At 47.9% G+C, this 17,869-nt stretch overlaps 1 protein-coding gene across 3 annotated transcripts in view; it reads left to right on the top strand.

Moving 5' to 3' along the window:
• Positions 1–17,869, top strand: part of CRIM1 (cysteine rich transmembrane BMP regulator 1) — a 175,937-nt gene that overhangs the window by 112,323 nt on the left and 45,745 nt on the right. For all 3 annotated transcript variants that reach the window (XM_079792690.1, XM_079792688.1, XM_079792689.1), the window contains one exon: positions 1,414–1,611. In XM_079792690.1, the coding sequence (XP_079648816.1) occupies positions 1,414–1,611 (198 nt within the window). The remainder of the gene's footprint in view (positions 1–1,413; positions 1,612–17,869) is intronic.

Consider the following 17,869-nt stretch of genomic DNA (forward strand, 5'->3'; position numbering starts at 1 on the left):
TCCCCGTGGATGAGTTCCCTAGCGCCCCCCAGAGGTAGTAGACGCTGAGACCACCTGGCAGTGGGTGGTGTGAAAACAGATCGGAACCTCTGTGTGATCAGCACAGTGAGTTGTCTGGGCACGGACCCGGGTATGTCTCATTTCCTGGGACTTAGACCCAGGCTCAGAGTGGACATGGAATATTTTTTATAAGAAATGTATGAAGTCTTATCTGACTCCGCTCTCTTGGCCGCCTCCATCTCTGGCAGATTGCCTTTCTAAAGCGGTGGCTGCTTGGTTTTCAACGTTGGCCTCTTGCTTTTCGACGCCCTGTTACCTCCTTAGAGCACAGAGAACCATGCTCACACCTGCGTGGACCTCCCTCCCCGCACGGCAGCACTTGCTTGTTGAGACCGGATTGTCTGTGATTCTGAAAAAGGAAATGCAGTTATTCGTCTAGTTGCTCTCATGATAATGATATGTGGAGGTCTTGTATGCAGCACGTCTGTCCTGGTCAGTAACCTCAGAAAACATGGTTACAGTGGCCTAGGCTATTTTTGTCCTTCAACCTGGGTGGCTGCTTGGCTGCCAGCTCACGGGAGACCTATGGCGAGGTTCACAGTTTCCCGCCAGGCGCAAGCTGAGCCTCAGCCAGCCTGGTTCTGCGCAAGGCCACAGGGAGAGCCCGCCCCGCTCCTCGCCGTTGTCCGCGCTGACCCCCGGCCACCAGGAGACGGAGCTCTGTTCCTCCTGGAAGTAGCAGTGGCGCCCTGAGTTAGACGGGCATTACCGCCTCACAGGCGGTGAACTGAGGGCGATAGATGTGTAAATGGACAACTCGGAGGACGTGGTCAGAGCCTGCAGTGGATCGGAGTTTTCTGCTTACCAGCCCCCAGCTCTGTGCCTAGTGTGGTCCAACTTTGTTTTGGGGGATGGAGTTTTTATTTTGTTGGGTTTTTTTGGTTTGTTTTAATATACATTTTTATTGGTTTCAGAGAGGAAGGGAGAAGGAGAGAGAGATAGAAACATCAGTGATGAGGGAGAATCATTGATTAGCTGCCTCCTGCACGTCCCACACTGGGGATCGAGCCCACAACCCAGGCATGTGCCCTGACCGGGAGTCAAACTGTGACCTCCTGGTTCATAGCTCGATGCTCAACCACTGAGCCACACCTGGCCGGGCACCAAGCATCGGTTTTTATGCCGTATGTCCCCTGTCCTGGGTGCAGCAGCAGGATGGATGGACAGGAATTCAGTGTGACAGCAGCTTTTGCTTGTCCCCACGAGACCCCTCCTGCAGCCCTGAGCGTCTGCGGTCCACAGCTGGGAAAGAACTGCTGATACGTAGAACCGGGGAAACCTTGCCTGCAGGTACGGACAGAGAAACGATGCAGAATGCCCTCGATTTCACTGGGAACTCTTGCTTTCCTTTAGATCCGGTGTATCCCTTCAATAATCCCGCCGGCTGCTACGCCAACGGCCAGATCCTCGCCCACGGCGACCGGTGGCGGGAAGACGACTGCACGTTCTGCCAGTGCATCAATGGGGAGCCCCACTGCGTGGCCACGGTCTGCGGGCAGAGCTGCATGAACCCCGTCAAGGTGCCTGGGGAGTGCTGCCCCGTGTGCGAAGGTAAATCGGGCCGGTTCTCGCGAGTCCCTGGCGTGGGTCTCGTGTTGGATGAGCTTCTGCCAGTGTGTTCTTGTTTGTTCTTTATTTCCTCGGGCATTACGTCTGCTTCCTGCTGTTACCGGCAGCAGATAAATTTATCTTTTGGGAGAAATGTTGCACGTTTACAGTGAGAATCATGGGGTCTTTATTTTGCCGCTGCAGGATAGGCTAATCGGAGTAATTCCCAAGCATGTATACATGTTCACGCAGTTCACTTGAAGTCTAATTAACATCCAGAGGTCAGTGCAGTGGAATAAAATGGGAAACAAGCCCATGAGTCCAGCATTGCATGTTCGACTTGTCATGCCTCCTGGAGCCCGGGAGCCTGGGGCTGGAAAAGGCACCGGGAGCCACGGGGAGGGTTTCCCTGCCTGCTGCCCTCCCTCTGAGCACCCTTTCTATTTCCAGCGTCACGATAGCGTGGCTTTGCCACTCCCCTCGGGCTTTTACTGATGTCTTGGTTCTTACACTCACTCCCTGTCATCCTGTTGGAAGGAGAGGAGCCTGAGGCATCCCGAACCCCAATCTCCCTCCATTTCCCACGTCCTGGGAAGGCTCTTTGCACACCGATGTACGTCGGTCTTCACCCTCCGTCCACCTCGGCTGCTACAGAAAAGGGATGGGATATTTACACTGACAGACGCAGTAGAGAGTATTTGTCGTTAAGAAGCACATTTGCATAGTAAAGTGAACTCAAGTGGGTCAAAAATTAATCTGTGTTGAAGATGGATCCTTCTGGCATTTTTAAAAGTAGCTATTAAGGAGCTGACAGCTCTTTTCAGAAATTCATTCAGTAGACTGAGTCCTCTGTCAAGAAGTCTTTTGCTTCTACCCAAATTTCATAAACGCAGACGTCAGAGTCTGCCTGACTTGCTTCACTAACCTCTGAGGGGCTAGCATTATTGAAGAGCTTAAACATCGTATAAAAATGGAAATTGGAGGACTCCAATTCTGTTGACATCACCAATTCCCTCACCGTTCCTCTGCTCGGAGCACAGCTGCCACACTTCGGGCTCTGTCGCTTCCAGACGACCGGTTGAGTGGCAATCACCCACTCCCTCACACGTGCGCTCCTCCCAGCCCCTGAAGGCAGCGTGTCCGACCTGGAAAAGGAGGGTCAGAAATATGTGTGCCTGGTGGACAGTTGGCTTTACAAGCCTGCCTTGTCAACACAGATAAAAGTGGGACTATCTGTTCTTAGGGACAATCTGTTGTCAACTTGAAACATTCAAGTGTGTACGTGTGCATGATAACGTAAGAAAAGTCAAAAGCAGAAAGATGGCATCCACTCAGCAACTCACTCTTTAACTTCACAAGTCGTGAATCAATGGAAAGCAAAACTGAGAAAACTTGTTAAAAAAAACAAAACAAAAAAAAAGCAGGGCCCTTCTGAAAGTGGATGGAGGGAAAGCAACTCTTGTGCTCATCGTCATCGTTAGCGTATTTATCGTGGTGAGCAGAGGAGAGCACTTGGCAAGTAGAAATAAATACTGTATGTGAAACTAACGGATTGATTCTCACCCTATAGCTTGCATAGCGAGGGAATGCCAGTTTGATCACTGGAGTTTGGTGTCTGCGACATACGCATAGAATTGTAACCTGCTCGTCCACCGTTAGGTAAAAGAATGACAGCTTTGGTTAGCCATTAATTCCATAAAACTTAGGAAGAACCTCCCATAATCCACGTACACCACGGACACAAAGATGAGTCCGGGAAGACTCCTAGTGAGCTTCGCAGAGAACGTTTGGGCTGTTTGAATTTAAACCGGGAGACAGGGGCTGTCCACGTTCAGGTTGTGTGGGGCGAGTGCTTTGTTTGTGTACCTGATTCCAGGAAATCCTCACTGCAGCACCGCGCTGAAGGCCTGCTCCTGAGTCCCTGTTAGAGAGGCAGAAACGAGAGTTCAGGGGGTTTAGATCATTTCCTCCAAGGTCGCTTGCCGTTATGTGGCTGAGCTGGGATACACTGAAGTCTGTCGGATTCGGCTACATGGTTGTCTGTTGACCCTGCTCCCAAATGTCAGCTCCGTTTACCCCGCCCCGGCTTCTAGTTCCCTCGCTAACCTCTCTCTCTCATCTCTGGTTTGGGCCCTGCGTTGGGGGAGAGAGGAGTGTGGCCACGGGAAGGAAACCATTTGTAGGTCCCCCAGGTGTCGGTGATGTGCTCGCCCACCTGGCCTCTTCTGCCACCTGGGGAAGGAGGCCTTCGGGACACATCCTGCATCTGCTTCTCAGGCCTCGCTCGGGTGTGAGGTTCTCCTCTCTCCCTGCTCTCTCTGCCTCCTTCGTGCTCTGCACTGAACCTTTTCACGATTCCCCGGTCTAGTTCTCGGGGAACTACTTTATCTTGCGTTTCTTGTTTTTTGTTTTGAACTGAGTTAAGTAATGAGTCTTATGTAAGATGGTGTTTGCTCTCCAGTAACCCTCTCATGTTAAGACGTCGTAGGAAGACAGATTCTTTTGGTGTGGGGTGGAAAAACAGTGCACAGCGGAAGATCGTGACACTGCTACGAGGTGTAATTTATTATTAATAAGAAGGAGGAACTTGCAAAATAATGCCAGGTGAATGAATCGTCTTGCTTTGTTTGTGGGACCTAAGTAAGTCTGTAGAACTCGTTGAAGATATTTTTCTCAGCAGCCTACTTAAATAGGATTTCCAGTGATTGCAGAGTGGCAAACAGAGGAGATGGAATACAAGCAAGGTTAATGTGTAATGAACAGCCAGCCAGCATTATTTAGAGAAAAACAGAAACACTGGTGTTCACGCAGCTTATCCACACAATAAATTCCTCTGCGCACAATTGCATAACGAATTTTGGCCCTCACCCTACGAGCTACAATCCCAAGGTGCGTAGTCAGAGCCTGAAATTATATGAAAGGACCCCACACCAGGACTGTGGTTTTAGATTTTTTTCCCCCGAATAAATTACCGCATCCCCAAATACGGTGTGTTAGGACTTGCAGGGAGGGAGGACCTTGTTGTGGCTGTTGTTATTAAAGATACATACCTTCCAAGTGACAGCATGATGTGCTCGGGAGAGCCCTGGGGACGTGAACCTGGGGGCCCTCAAAGGCTAGGCTGCTACTTGACAGCTAACTCATTCGCAAGTACCTCCGTGCTTTTTAAATTGGCACTTGAGTCCTCTCCTGATTAAGTCTGACCATGTTATTGTCAACACCCAATTCAGGTATCCAGATAAGCCACCCCCGTCTGTACGTCTGTCACTGATCGTGTCCTTGACTTGCTCGGCTGTCTTTTCTCTCCTCCTCCTCTTGTTCGTCAATCACATTATTTTTATTTTCTGGCTCTTGTAAAGAGCTAGGGTGGACATGCATGGAATAGCATGCGAGGTTTGCCCCTGAAGTGTACGTCCTTAATCTACCTCCCAACTAAAAACAAAAAAGGGAAGGCAGCACCATTAGGTCTCCCTCAGCATCCAGCACCGCTGGCATCGTCTTATTGGCAGCCCTGAAGGACGGTAGCTAACGTTTCTTGCACACTGACTGCGAGCCAGGCCTCGGTGCTGGAGGAGCATCAGCTCATTGGGTCCTTACAACTTCCCTCTTTCCCAGATACTGTATCCCAAATTCCCATCCCAGGTACCAAAGTGCAGAGGTCATGGAACTTCCCCGAGGTCATGCAGCTGGAGAGTGGCAGTGTCCCACTGCCTGTGAGACAAACAGGGCATGACACCCTCCTGTAGGCCAGTAGCGTGGAAGAGTGAGCTAGGAATTTACCGTATTATTTTGAGTCCCTAAAACAGCACCTGACATGTCAATAGGTGCTCAGAGTTGATGCCTGAGTGAGCTGGGGAGGCCCGGAGAGGCCGTCGCACCGGACTCCTCGCCGCCGAGGCAGGCAGCGGGCCCTGACGGGGGCTCTTACCCGGAGCCTCAGATGCTGATGGCCTTTTGGGCCTTGAAGAAAGAATAATGGTCGAATACTTACATTTGAAGGCACGCTTTGAGAACAGAACACAGTGTTACATGCAGTGTGTGGGGTACTGTGGGCCCCCCTGTCCAAGGCCGGTTGGACCAATTAGCGTCAGATTGACCGCTCCCCCTCCTGAGAGCCCTGAGCTTTCATCCGCTTCCAGGGGCAGCCGGGGGCCTCCCAGGATGGTTTGTGGAGTGTGGTTCATTCTCTCCCCGTTCGGCCCCTGAAGTGCAGAGTTTAAGTGGGCTCCCCCAGGCGCTCCCCCAGGCCCTCCAAGGCTAACGCTCACTGTCATGTTTAATATACTGCTTTTCAGTAAGACATGCCTTGTGAGTGTATAGGTGCCACAGCATTGTTACTTCAGCTACTTTTACAGGCAGGATTTTTTTAAAATAATGTTTTTGTTGATTTTTTTTTTTTTTAGAAAGGAAGGGAGAGGGAGAGAGAAACATGGATGGGCTGCCTCCTGCACGCCCCCTACTGGGGATCGAGCATGCAACCCCGGGCACGTTCCCTGACTGGGAATTGAACCCTCGACCTTTTGATGCATGGGGATTTTTATTTTAACATCACAGTTAGCTAATTGCTTATTTTCCCCCCAGTAAGATCAGGCATAAATGCTACCTAAGCTGATTTTTAATGTCAGAGGGACCCTAGGGACAGAGTACCATTTTCCGTTAAAAAGGTTGTTTTATAAAGATAAGGTGTTGGGGAGGGAATTTTTGGTTGCAAGATGTATGTGACATGCCCATAAGAAAAATGGGCATGTCACGTACATGACTCCATAAGAAAAATGCAGGCGATGTAGACAGGTGTGAGGCCAGCTTGGCTGCGCCACCTGATGCGAGAGAGAAGAATTTCATCCTCACTCCGACGTCTTGATGTCAGGCTTGGTCTGCTCTCACCTGAAGCTGTGGCTGGATCCACCCAGGGGGCCACTGTGTTCTGCGTGGTCTTCAGGCCTCGTATGTGCAGGCTCCTGCTGGGAGCAGGTGTGGTTTTTATGGCCCTGGGGATTTCAGAGCCAATACCCAGAGTATCCCTTGTCAAGAACGTAGAACAACATAGATAATATTTTGCAGGGTAACATTTAATGTTAGGATTTGGTTGCCAGTAAATCAACTCCGTACTCGTGGTTGGTGAATGGGTGGTTGCCTTTCTGCTGTTTCTATTTCTCTGAAACAAACAAAATATTTCAGACAGGAAATAATCAAAGAGTTATTCATAGATTGTCAAAGCTGGGTGATGGGTATACGAGTGTCCATCATTTTGTTCTGTATACTTCAGTATTATTTTTTAATTTTTCTATAATGAAAGCTTAAAATGAGTGTTTTTGCAGAGCTGTTATCTGAAACTGAGCTGAACCAACCCTTGAAGTGGAGGACTAAGACGTTTCCTGTGTGTGGATTATTGCTAATTCTCTGGATTTAGGCTGAAATGGGATTGAGCCAGACAGTCAGCTCTCTCTTCCTGCCCCCTCACTTCTTGGATCCCTTACCTGGGGAGTCCTGGTCCTACTCAGGAAGGTGTTGAAGAGAGGGTGTTAGGCCTTTCTTGACAACCCTGTGGATTTAGTAGCCACTTCAGTGTCAGTTCACCCAAGGGACAGCATGCTGTGTTCTGAGCTCTAACAGGCTGGAAGTCTGAGCTGTCAAATATTCCCCCTCCCCCCCCCCCCTTCCTCTTCCTCTTTCTCCACCTCCTCCTCCTCCGTCTTCATTTTATAGGAACCCTCTATCCTTTCCTGTAAATGTTGATGATAGAGTTTGAATCAAGCCGCCCTCCAAATGCGATTTCTCCCGGGGCTGCCAGAAAAGTCTGTACCAGGCACATATCTGGGTGGGAATTCCTTCAAAGAAGAAAACATGTTTTCAGCCCAGAAGACTTCCTCACTGAACAGTATCTCCAATGATTAAGCTACTGCTTCTGTGGCGAGGAGTCCGGCATCGTTGGGCTGACCCCAGAGGCAGCGAAGTCAGAGATGCCACAGGGTCACGTGATTATTAACATTCTGATACATGCCAGGGATCAAAACTCAGTTTATGGGTGGTATTGCTTCAGTCCCATAGACTGTGCTGTCACGAGTGGGCCAAAAGTAATAAAATACCCGTCATATCTCAGACTCTCGTAGGCATGTTGGTTCACCCTTTAACTCTACGTGTCCTGGAAACCAGCTCCATAAATGGCAGTGAAAGCATAGTAGCACAGCCGGGTTTATTTTTGTTGTTGTTTTTTTTTTTTTTTGCTTGTCCGAATAAGGTCCTATGGAGAGTAACACATGCAATGCCCATGAGCATGTGTCACCCCAGGGCTTGAACCTGAGCATCAGGAATTTGTCGTGGGTGAATTTCCTAGCGCTCGGATTTTACCTGGTGATTTAAAACGCCTGTCGGTATTTCAGATAACGTCAGCCTGTCACTGTTCAGAGCCGATTCTGAAACACCCGGCTCGCCGCCAGCCCTCTGCTCTGATGTCCGGCCGCCGCATCCGCCCCGTATTTCCTGTGGAGGTGGCCTGCAGGGGTGCAGGCCCCTCTTTATTGCCCCTGCTCTGCGTTTCCCACACCTAAAAGGGCATTATTGCTGGGAGTCTCATAATTCTCCTACCAAGATAATAATTGCAGCTAATAGCTCAGACCCGGGCCTGCTAATTTTCATCTAATCAACAGAGGCAGGAAAACAGTCTGGAATGCTAACTATGTGAATGAAAAATATTTAGTCATTCTTGAAATGATAGGAATGTTTTTCCAACAAACTTAAATAAACACGGTCTCCACTGAGCCCGTGTTAAACTTTTCTGGATAAGAGACAACTCTTAGGCAACCACCCAGAAGTTAATGAAGGTCGGTAAGAGACGTGCCCTTCGGAAAAGGCTTGCCGACTTCAGAAAGAAAGATCCTTTCTGGTGCAGCCGTGGACCAGAAGTAGCAGGATTGGTTTCCCAGTAGTTTTGGTCAGCCTCGTACAATTTACCATGCTAACTAGTAGTCACATTTTCTAGTTTTCAGGAGATGTTCTGCTTTACCTAAGCATGGCTGTCTGAGACCACCTTACGTTCAAATTCTCATCTTTTATCTCCTTCGACTGTTTGCCTCTGTGCGAGGGAACGGATTGGTCTCCACACACCTGTATTTAAAGTACCTATGACAGCCGTTCTCCTGTAAACCTTGTTTGTTTCTACGATACAAGGTCCCACTACGCAGGAAGGAAATGATTTTGAAACATAATGGTGTGATTTCTAAACATATCACAGTTTGCATATTCAAGTGAAGTGGCCTTCCATTCCAGTAGTTGCATGGGAAAACCAGCTAATGCAGAAATGCTGTCATTCAGAAGGGGTTGGGTACCTCTCTGTTAGCTGATGTGAGAGCTTGCAGTACATCCTTTTGAATATTTTCAGCTTTGTAAACCCCTGACTGTAAAGGTTTGTCAGACTCTAGGAGATAAGTCATTCTCAGCTCGGTCTGGTGACAAAGGTGAGTGATCTGGCTGGGTTAAATTGTTCCGAGGAAGCAAAAGGTGACAGTAAAATAAAGGCATTTGGTCTTCTGTGGCATGGTAAGGTGCTCTGAGAGCAGCTCTTACTAGTGAGTGAGTGTTTTTAGCAGTAACACGTCTTTATAAGTATAATTTGTGATGTGTTTATTTCTTTAAAAATCAATTCACTGTCTTCTACATAGTGTGTGGATGACTTCTAGGGGCTAGAGGCATGTATTTAAATGGTCCCATATTATATTACAACATTTTTGTGAAATTGCAGGTGCTCCTTTCAAATGTATTTTCAAATAAGACTAAAATAATTTCCCTGTGGAAATAACTCTTTTTAGAAATAAAAAAAGAGGTGGTGATTCCTGTATAATTGATTTCTAATATTTAGTTGTCTAACTCCATTTCTGAGTATACCATTTTAAACTGTTTCCTTATATAGCCTTAAGTATATCTTACAAGAACAAAGTGATTTTACGTTGTTTGATACATGAGGGTTAGCATTAGAGATAGCGAACTTGTTTTTAAAGGCCCTCTTGGAAGGATTTTTTGCGCTGTGTCTATCTGATTGTGGAAGATAAAATGTCACACGGATGTATAAAATGTCTGCCACCATATTATCCTATATAATAAAGGGGTAATATGCAAATTGACCATCACACCCTCACAAGGTGGTTGCCTATGACCAGGCCGGCAGGGGGGTTAGTGAGGGACGACCAAACGACTAAACAGCAGGCTGTGTGGGGCAGGCAGCAGGGGTGGCAGTTGGGGGCGACCAGGCCAGCAGAAGGGGCAGTGAGGGGCAACTAGGCCAGCAGGGGATGGGCAGTTAGGGGTGACCAGGCAGGCAGGCAGGTGAGCAATTAGGAGCCAGCGGTCCAGGATTGTGAGAGGGATATCTGACTGCCAGTTTGGGCCCAATCTCCGGGATTGGGCCTAATCTGGCAGTCGGACATCCCCTAAGGGGTCCCAGATTGGAGAGGGTGTAGGCTGGGCTGAGGGGACCCCCCCAGCCCCGTGCACGAATCTCGTGCACCGGGCCTCTAGTTGTAATATAAGAACACAGATGGGAGGAATGAAAGTGTTTAGTAAAGAGTGTCCCTTGCCCATTTGTGGGCCCCCCTCACAGGTGGCTGCGAGGTGGCAGGGAGCCGATCAAACCCACGTGTCTGCCTCCCCGTCTGAGATTCCCAAATGCTCAGGGCATGCAGACTGGGAAATTCGTTACCAGCAGACTCAGCCGAGCCGTCTTTTTCCCAGGGTCATACCATCGTTTGTCCTAAATTGGGTACGGGGTGAGTGACAGTGAACATTTAGCGCATCTATGAAATTTGTCAGAGACACGAAGGGATGGCGAGGCATTCTGTTTTACACAGTTTCGAGCTTGACTTGAATGAGCCGTTAGGCCAAATTTTTACTGACTGTTTATGTCTGTGAGATACACCTAGTTATGCATCAGGTGAATTTTACTTTCCCATCCGAGAGAGGAGCTTGATTAGTCACAGATGTTTGAAACGGAGCCCAATTCTGGTGTCCCGACCATTGGAGACCACGGAATTTAATGGTAGTCACCCATTAAGAATAAGGTTCAGGTCAGGGCTCCAGCTCTGATCTTGCGGCACCATCATGAATCAGGACGAGGAATCCCCAAGAAACTTCTCAGGCCAACAGGTGCTGGCCCTTGGGGACCCTCGGGGTCATGGAGTGCTCGGGTGTGATTTCCACGTTGACTGCTGGAGCAGACTGACAGTCGAGTCTGGGAAGCCATCTGCCCAACCAGGCAGGCCCTCCCAACATGCGCCCCGTATGGGGACCACCTCCCTGGCTGCAGCATACTCTTTCCTGCTTAACATTTACCTTGGTCTTCATTTCCTCCCTTTAACAATGTATGCACACGTGGTGCAGCCTGAGGCCGCCTTGGATCTGCTTTGTAATCAGGCAGGATGTATGTGATGCCTGCGTATGTATTCAGGGCCTACCCGTGGCCTATGCCTGTGCCTCGCCCCGAGGTCATGCCACCCTGAGGTTGGGCATCAGTAGGAAGATAAGCGATGGTGTTCTTGTCTCACCTTAATTGGAAAGCCATGGCCCTGCGTATCAGCTCACTTTTTCAAACAATTCAGGGAGTCTCTATTTTAATAGTGAAGCTAAAAAAAAACAAATGTTCAAAGATAATAAGCTGTCAGTTTGGGGTGGCCTCAGGCCGTGGATTCTGAGAAGGGTCAGCAAGCGCAGCCCCTTTCAAGACCGTGACTCTCTCGTGCTTTCTGGGAACCACGTGTTTAAAAGGTTCCAAGGAGATGTGAGGCCAGATGAGTTCAGTAGACGCGCGCCACAGTCCGGAGTGAAACACTCCCAAATATTGTTCAAGTCCTGGGTGAGCCGTCTCTTCTTGTGGACACACGGTTTAGATCCCTGAGGTGCTGAAACTACGACTTGCTGATCAGAGGCAGCTTTTAGAGATGGGTCTTCCGGCTCCTCTTTCAAGTTGAGATGGCAGAACTACTAAAAGCCACCAACCTAGTGTAATAAGTGACATTGGGATGCGTTTGCCCTCAGCCCCAAAGACCCAGCCAGGCCCCCGTCATAAGAGGAAGAACGGGGGCCAGCCAGGCACACAGAACCATTGTTCGTACGCACATTGGATAAGCTGATTATGAAGAGATTTCTGTTCTCTTCGAGACGCCATGGACACAGTCAGAAAGCGAAACAATGGCATCAGACCGCTACTCAGCAAATGTGGAAGGCGCCAGTGGCTGGCCGCTAACACGCTCCGCAGCTCACCAGACCGTGTGGACCCACCCACATCCCAGAAGCTTTCTTTTCATGTTATCAGTCGAGATAGAAAATGATGCTTCAGTTACAAAGGACAGGGGCCAGAATGCCAATCCAGTTGTCATAGCCTTTATCAGCTGAACGTTTGAGGCCTGCAAATGGGCACGTAATTCACTTACTCAGCCATCGTCGGAGACCAGATCTAGCTCTGAGCAAGCAGGATAGTCATCAGAACAGTAACTGTAGCAGCCAGCAGTATTCCTGTAGCCCGTAGAGTTTACAGACTGGTCCCCTCTTTGTGATCATCGTTGAGGTAGTGATACTGTGAGGTAGGGAAAATGGGTTTTCCCATTTTCTAGATGCCCAGAGAGGTCGAGCGTCACATGTAAGATAAGGAGAGAACAGGGACTCAAGCTAAGTCTTCTGACATCCTTCCCCCTGCCCCAGTCCATGTCCTTGGCATTGCTTCAAGGTGGGGAATGGGGAGGAAAATAAGGCCGTGAATATGAAAGTACCTGATCATCATGGCTCGGATGCGAAACCCATTCTTGCTCCTGGCTCCATTCTCATTGCTGAGACCCAGGTACTATGATTCAGAACTTTTGTGGCCTCGCCTTTGATCCAGCTCTTTTCCTGACCTCTGGCTGGAATCTTGACCTTGCTGTTTGACCTCTGGGAAAGCCTGCTTCCCCTCGTCTGGTCCTGCTTGGCCCCACGTAGGGGTGCGCCCCACCGAGCCAGCTCTGCCCTCACTCTTGCCTCCTTGCCCAGCCCCATTCGCGTCTGAGCCCTGGGCCCTGACCAGTGGCACTCACATCCCCACTGAGTCCATGAATGGGCTGCTCAGCCCCGCAGTGTGCCAGGCACGGAGCCACCGTCACCAGCACTGTGCATTCCGGTCCCAGCTCTCCCCTCGTCTCTTCTCCCTCGCGCCAGTCTCTGCCTCATCGTGAAGGAGGTTTGCTGAGCAGTCGGCAAACGTGCTCCTCCTGCATCCCGTGCGAGGTGAGTGGCTGAATTGAGTGAGTGCCCAGCTGTTTTCAGGACCCTTTTAATAATGCTGTGCTTCCTTGGCACCATAAAGGAATGAGGTAGTCACAGACGTGAATTCTCCAGGTAATGAACATTTCGGAGCGGTCAGACTTTGTGGTGAGCACGTTGAAGGGAGACCTCCGATGCTTTGTGTACTTCCGCACCTTCCGCAGTCCGCGATACAGATTATCACTTGCCCCACGTTAGGCATCTGAGTGTCTCAGTTTGGCCTGCTTGGACCCGGGGATTCTCACTCAGTCTCCGTGCTTCACCACAGCTGCTGGTCTCGCGTGCTGCGTCGGGGGGTCTCGTTTATTGAGAACCTACAATGTGCGTGGGACTGCTGCAGTGAGCCGGGCCCTACGGAACGTACTGTTCAGGCCTCCAAGTTGGGAAATTAGAGACTTAGCCTGTCAGGGACAGTATTGAATGGGGACCCTTCTTCATAAAAAATTTTTAAAAAGTGCCCTAACTTTAAGGTGCACAGGTGTCCCCCCCACCCCCTTGTTCATCATTAAATATTACTGGGCCCAAGTTCTAAGCTAGGTGTTGACGTCACAAACAGTGAATAAACCATGGTCCCTAATGCGAGGACCCCCTCCTCCCTGGTCCTCAGCCATTTTTCAGAGTGTTGGGCTAATGGAATCAAATTCTGACCATCTGACACCCCCACGCTGAATGTAGTTGTTAAGATAGACATACATACATACATATGCTTACAAATACGGCATGCGTTTTTCCAGTTAGAGGTTACCAGGATATATTCTCTATGAAAATGAACAGGAAATATATAGGAATAAAATATAAGACAAACACAAAAGGTACAGATTATTCTTGGAACTCAGTTATTTTCTGAGCTCTTCTCAAGCTGAATTCCTGGAAAACGATACCCCACTCGATAGAAAAAGTTTGTTTTTTATTTGCCTTTTGTGGCCGTTTAATAATAATCTCAGAATCATACTACTGTCTTTTCCTATTAAATATGAGATTGGTAAAGGAAGAAAAATATCTCCATCCGCCAAGATTCCTTGGAAAAAAGCATACAAAGTTAATAAATAGGTCTAAAGTAAATATATGATTTCTTCTCTATCTGACCATAAAATAATACAGATCTTGGGAACATTTTCACACCATTCGTTTTAAAATAAAGAAACTGCTCGGAGATAAGTACTTTAGAAATTACAAGGATGTAGGTGTTGTTATGAGAAATATATACAAAGGGAAAAAGGATAACTAAATGTGTAATGCCTGAAAGAATTTGAAGACTCCAACTGTAGGAGATATTTTTCCATGACTTAATGAGACTTTCTTAAATACACATTCATACACCATGGAAATTCCCATTTCCAGATTAGGGAATTTTTATATCTTCACTTTTTTTTTTCTTATTGTCTACATTAATAGAGATTTCCTCCAGCTTCATTTGGGAAAATTTTCTCTTCACAGTATTTCTCTTCCCAGGCTGCAATTATGTTGACATTTTCGTGATTTATTCCAATGGTTTTCTGACTAGTTACGGTCACATTTGAGTAGCAACTGTGGTAACAGAATGACATACGAAGACAGTAAAAAAGATAAGCTATCTCCTTTGGTTCTGTCTTGGCCACCGTAATCTCCAGTTTTATGGCCCTTGGACAGACTACCGGTAACTGGTGGGCTGTAGGAGGCCTGATGGATTCAGTCACGTAAAGTGAGTGAAGCTTCGGGATTGTCCCGCTCATCAGATACTCGCCTGGCTTAACCCACTCCCTCTCCCCACCCCAAAAAATCTTAAGGAAGAAAGGGCCTGAATTAGGTCTGAAAAGAGAACATAATTGTTCATCTTAGTCTCTCACAATCAAATAAGCAGGCTTGTGAGTCCACAGAGAGGAGCTACACGAAGTAAGCAAACCATTATTAAAGTCCAAAGGGGGAGGTAATAAGAGAAATAAGAGACAGATAGGAATGAACTTCATTTATCCTTTTCTACTTAACATTTTTTAACTTTCGAAAGAAATGTACGAGTGGATCTGCCTAAACGACTTCTTCTAGAAATTTGCCTGTAGTGAGGTTCTTCCACAAAGACTTTTCTTAGTGTGCATGTGTGTGCGTGGGGACACTGATAGGGATTTGTAGGAATCCAGGGTGCTGATGGGCAGCTGCCACCCGCAGCCAGGCCCTTCAGACCAGCCATGGGCCCAGACCCCCAGCGCAGGGAGAAAGCGTTCCCAGAGACAATGGAAATCTGGACCCAGAGCTCCTGTCCCTCCCAACCCAGCAGGGATGGCTCCGAGTGCCTTCCACAAGGGCACTTCCCAGAATCACCCACCCACCCACCCTCAAGAGCTACGAAGGGGCTGCCAGCCTTCCCAGCAGTTGCTGATCAGAAAGAGTGCTTCACACATTTCGCAATGGAGATCATTGGTATTAGTTGCAAGAGATAGCCAGCTGGTAATAATCAAGGTAATGAGATCAAAATCAATTCAAAACCAGAAGTCCAACGGGGCAATAGGAATGAGCACGGGGTTAAAAGCACCTGTGAACATTTTTATTTAAGTTACATCTACCGGAAATAGAAAAGAACAGTGACTATATACATTTTAAGTTAACACATTTTTAAATTAACTGAAGGTCAAAATACATGTTTTTGTTCCGTTGTCCCAGACATGTTAAGACTATCCAATAGGACAATAGGACCGACATTAAAACTTTAAAATCCGTTCTTAAAAGGTTGAACTTGAGTTTCAACTTCTTCCCTTTCTCCTTTTTGGAGAATTTTGCGTAAAATAAAATAAGAAGCAAGAAAGTAGAGAGCTTACTTAGATTTGCTTAACCCGTTTATACCTCCTAAATAAACAAGTATATATTTTATGGTCCAGTGCTGTGGCCTCGGAATAAGAAAAATGATTTTTGTTTTAACTTGATACTCTTGGCCACGTTAATTATGACCACAGTGAGGAGATAGAATTCCTTTGATAATATCCCCATTGAGGAGATAGAATTCCTTGGAGGAAATGCTTGAGCATCAATATGAAATATTGGTGGTGGTCTAGAAATGTAGCGCCTGGCACTCTCGAAATCTTGAAAAACACGTTTTCCTGGATATGGTTTCACTGATCTGGGGGGTTGGTTGTGCTTCCTAGGAAATGAAAGAAATATCCTTCCCTAAACTTCTAAATAAATGTAAAATAATGAACCACTATGTGTTCATGTTGTTGCCTGGGATAACAGGTTTCCTCCCAGAATTTGATCCCTAAGACCTGGGATGAGAATTGGTGGCTGATCACCCACCCCCTCCTCGCCCCCAGGGACCTGTGAAAAGTGCTCTGCTGGACCCTGGGAGGTGCCCAGAGTCCTTGAAAACCATTCGAGGAAACAGCGGGTTGAGGAGAGGCGCGGTCCCCACCAGACGCAGGGTAGGAAACAGCAGACGGATGGAGACTAGCGAGCACCCATTTTTGTTCTTGTTACTTCCAGGCTCAGAAGTATTTCTAGAATTCTCCTCCACAGAGAAGCTGTTCCAGGGCTCCCCTTAGAGAGAGCTGTAGGCACAGACTGAATCCCTGCAGTGCCAGCCTCTCCCTGGGGAGGACTTGAAGGTATTTCTCTAATCCCTCAGCTGACTCAGCCCAAGAGGAGGTGGAATTTCAGGGAGATCTTGGAAGCAGGTGAAATTTCCCCTCACCTAATCCCTGCCCTCGTGCAAGCGTCCCCTCCCCTCATCCTCCTAAGTGAGGACGTGCAGGACCCTGCCTCTCCTCCATAGAGGCCCCCTGACACGTCTCTGCCCGGCCATTGTAAAGGGGACCGTTTTCTTCGCTGCAGGCCTTCCACACAGGGATGCATCCGTGTCTCCAAGAGTCTTCCCCAGAATCTCCTTCAACTGATAATCACCCAACCCACCACTCAGTCTTTGTAGAAAGGCATCTATTCTCTGGCATAGCATTTCAGTACCGTACCCCATGTAATAGAAGAGCAGCGAAATGTAGGATTTAAATGAGACTCCTCTGTTGCTCAGGCCGAGCACTGTTGCAGAGACTGGAGAAGGTGTGGGATATTAACAACTCCTGGTGCCCAGCTTGCAGGACGCTCTCACAGGCACGCCCTCCCGTTTCTTTACGTAGCTGGGTCAGAAACAAGCAAACTGTGGCACCGTGATTCTGGATTCTTTAAAAGGACTCTTCCCCTACCAAGACCTTCCTGGGATAGCAACGGTGCAAAGACGCTAGCCAGCTCTTGGTTGTTACTCTTTAAGGACTGTAAGTGCAATGTTGGTTTCTAAATGCTCTGATTCAGGGTGGTATCAAATGTGTCTCCGTCTGGTGTTCATGATCTGGAATAAGGTCATGAATTTCAGGAGTTTCACACCACTTCTTCCTTAAACAATTGCCCCAAAAAGTGATAGGACCAGTTCTGAGGTTACATATTCATAGATGGGACTGAAAGCAAACCCAGATCTGCTTACGATGATATCAGAGTTTTGCTAGAAAGTTTATAGTTGCATATTTCTGTCATAATAATATTCTTAACCGAAATCTAATACAGGTAGGTGGCCTAACACGGCAGGAAACCGAACACCAAAACGTTGAGGGAATGATGGAAGGAGGTAGTGATGTATGACTTCAGATAAAGCATTAGGAGGTGGCTGCTTACATGTCTGTGACTCGCCGCAGTGGCTGCAGTGACCTGGGGCAGCGGCAGGAGCACCCCTAACACACGCATCTCACCCTCAGAGGCTTGTACAATGTCTTCCAGTGTGTATTTGCAAAGGAAAGCAATACGTATTGGCTAAATATAATAACTGTAGGATTAGAATGTTGTTTTTTAATTTAGACCTCTGTCTACGTTTATTCTATCACCGTGAGTGTTGTTGTGTTCTGCCTGATCGAAAGAGAGGGAATGGAATAGTTCCAGCGCAAATGGACGCTTTTCATGAATACACGTTTGTTGAGTTTTTAGTTTTTCTGTGAGTGTTGTGGAGTTTTTTTCTCTGTTTTAATATTAAATATGG

The sequence above is a fragment of the Cnephaeus nilssonii genome (assembly GCF_951640355.1).
Source record: "Cnephaeus nilssonii genome assembly, chromosome: 15".
Classification (NCBI taxonomy): Eukaryota; Metazoa; Chordata; class Mammalia; order Chiroptera; family Vespertilionidae; genus Cnephaeus; species Cnephaeus nilssonii.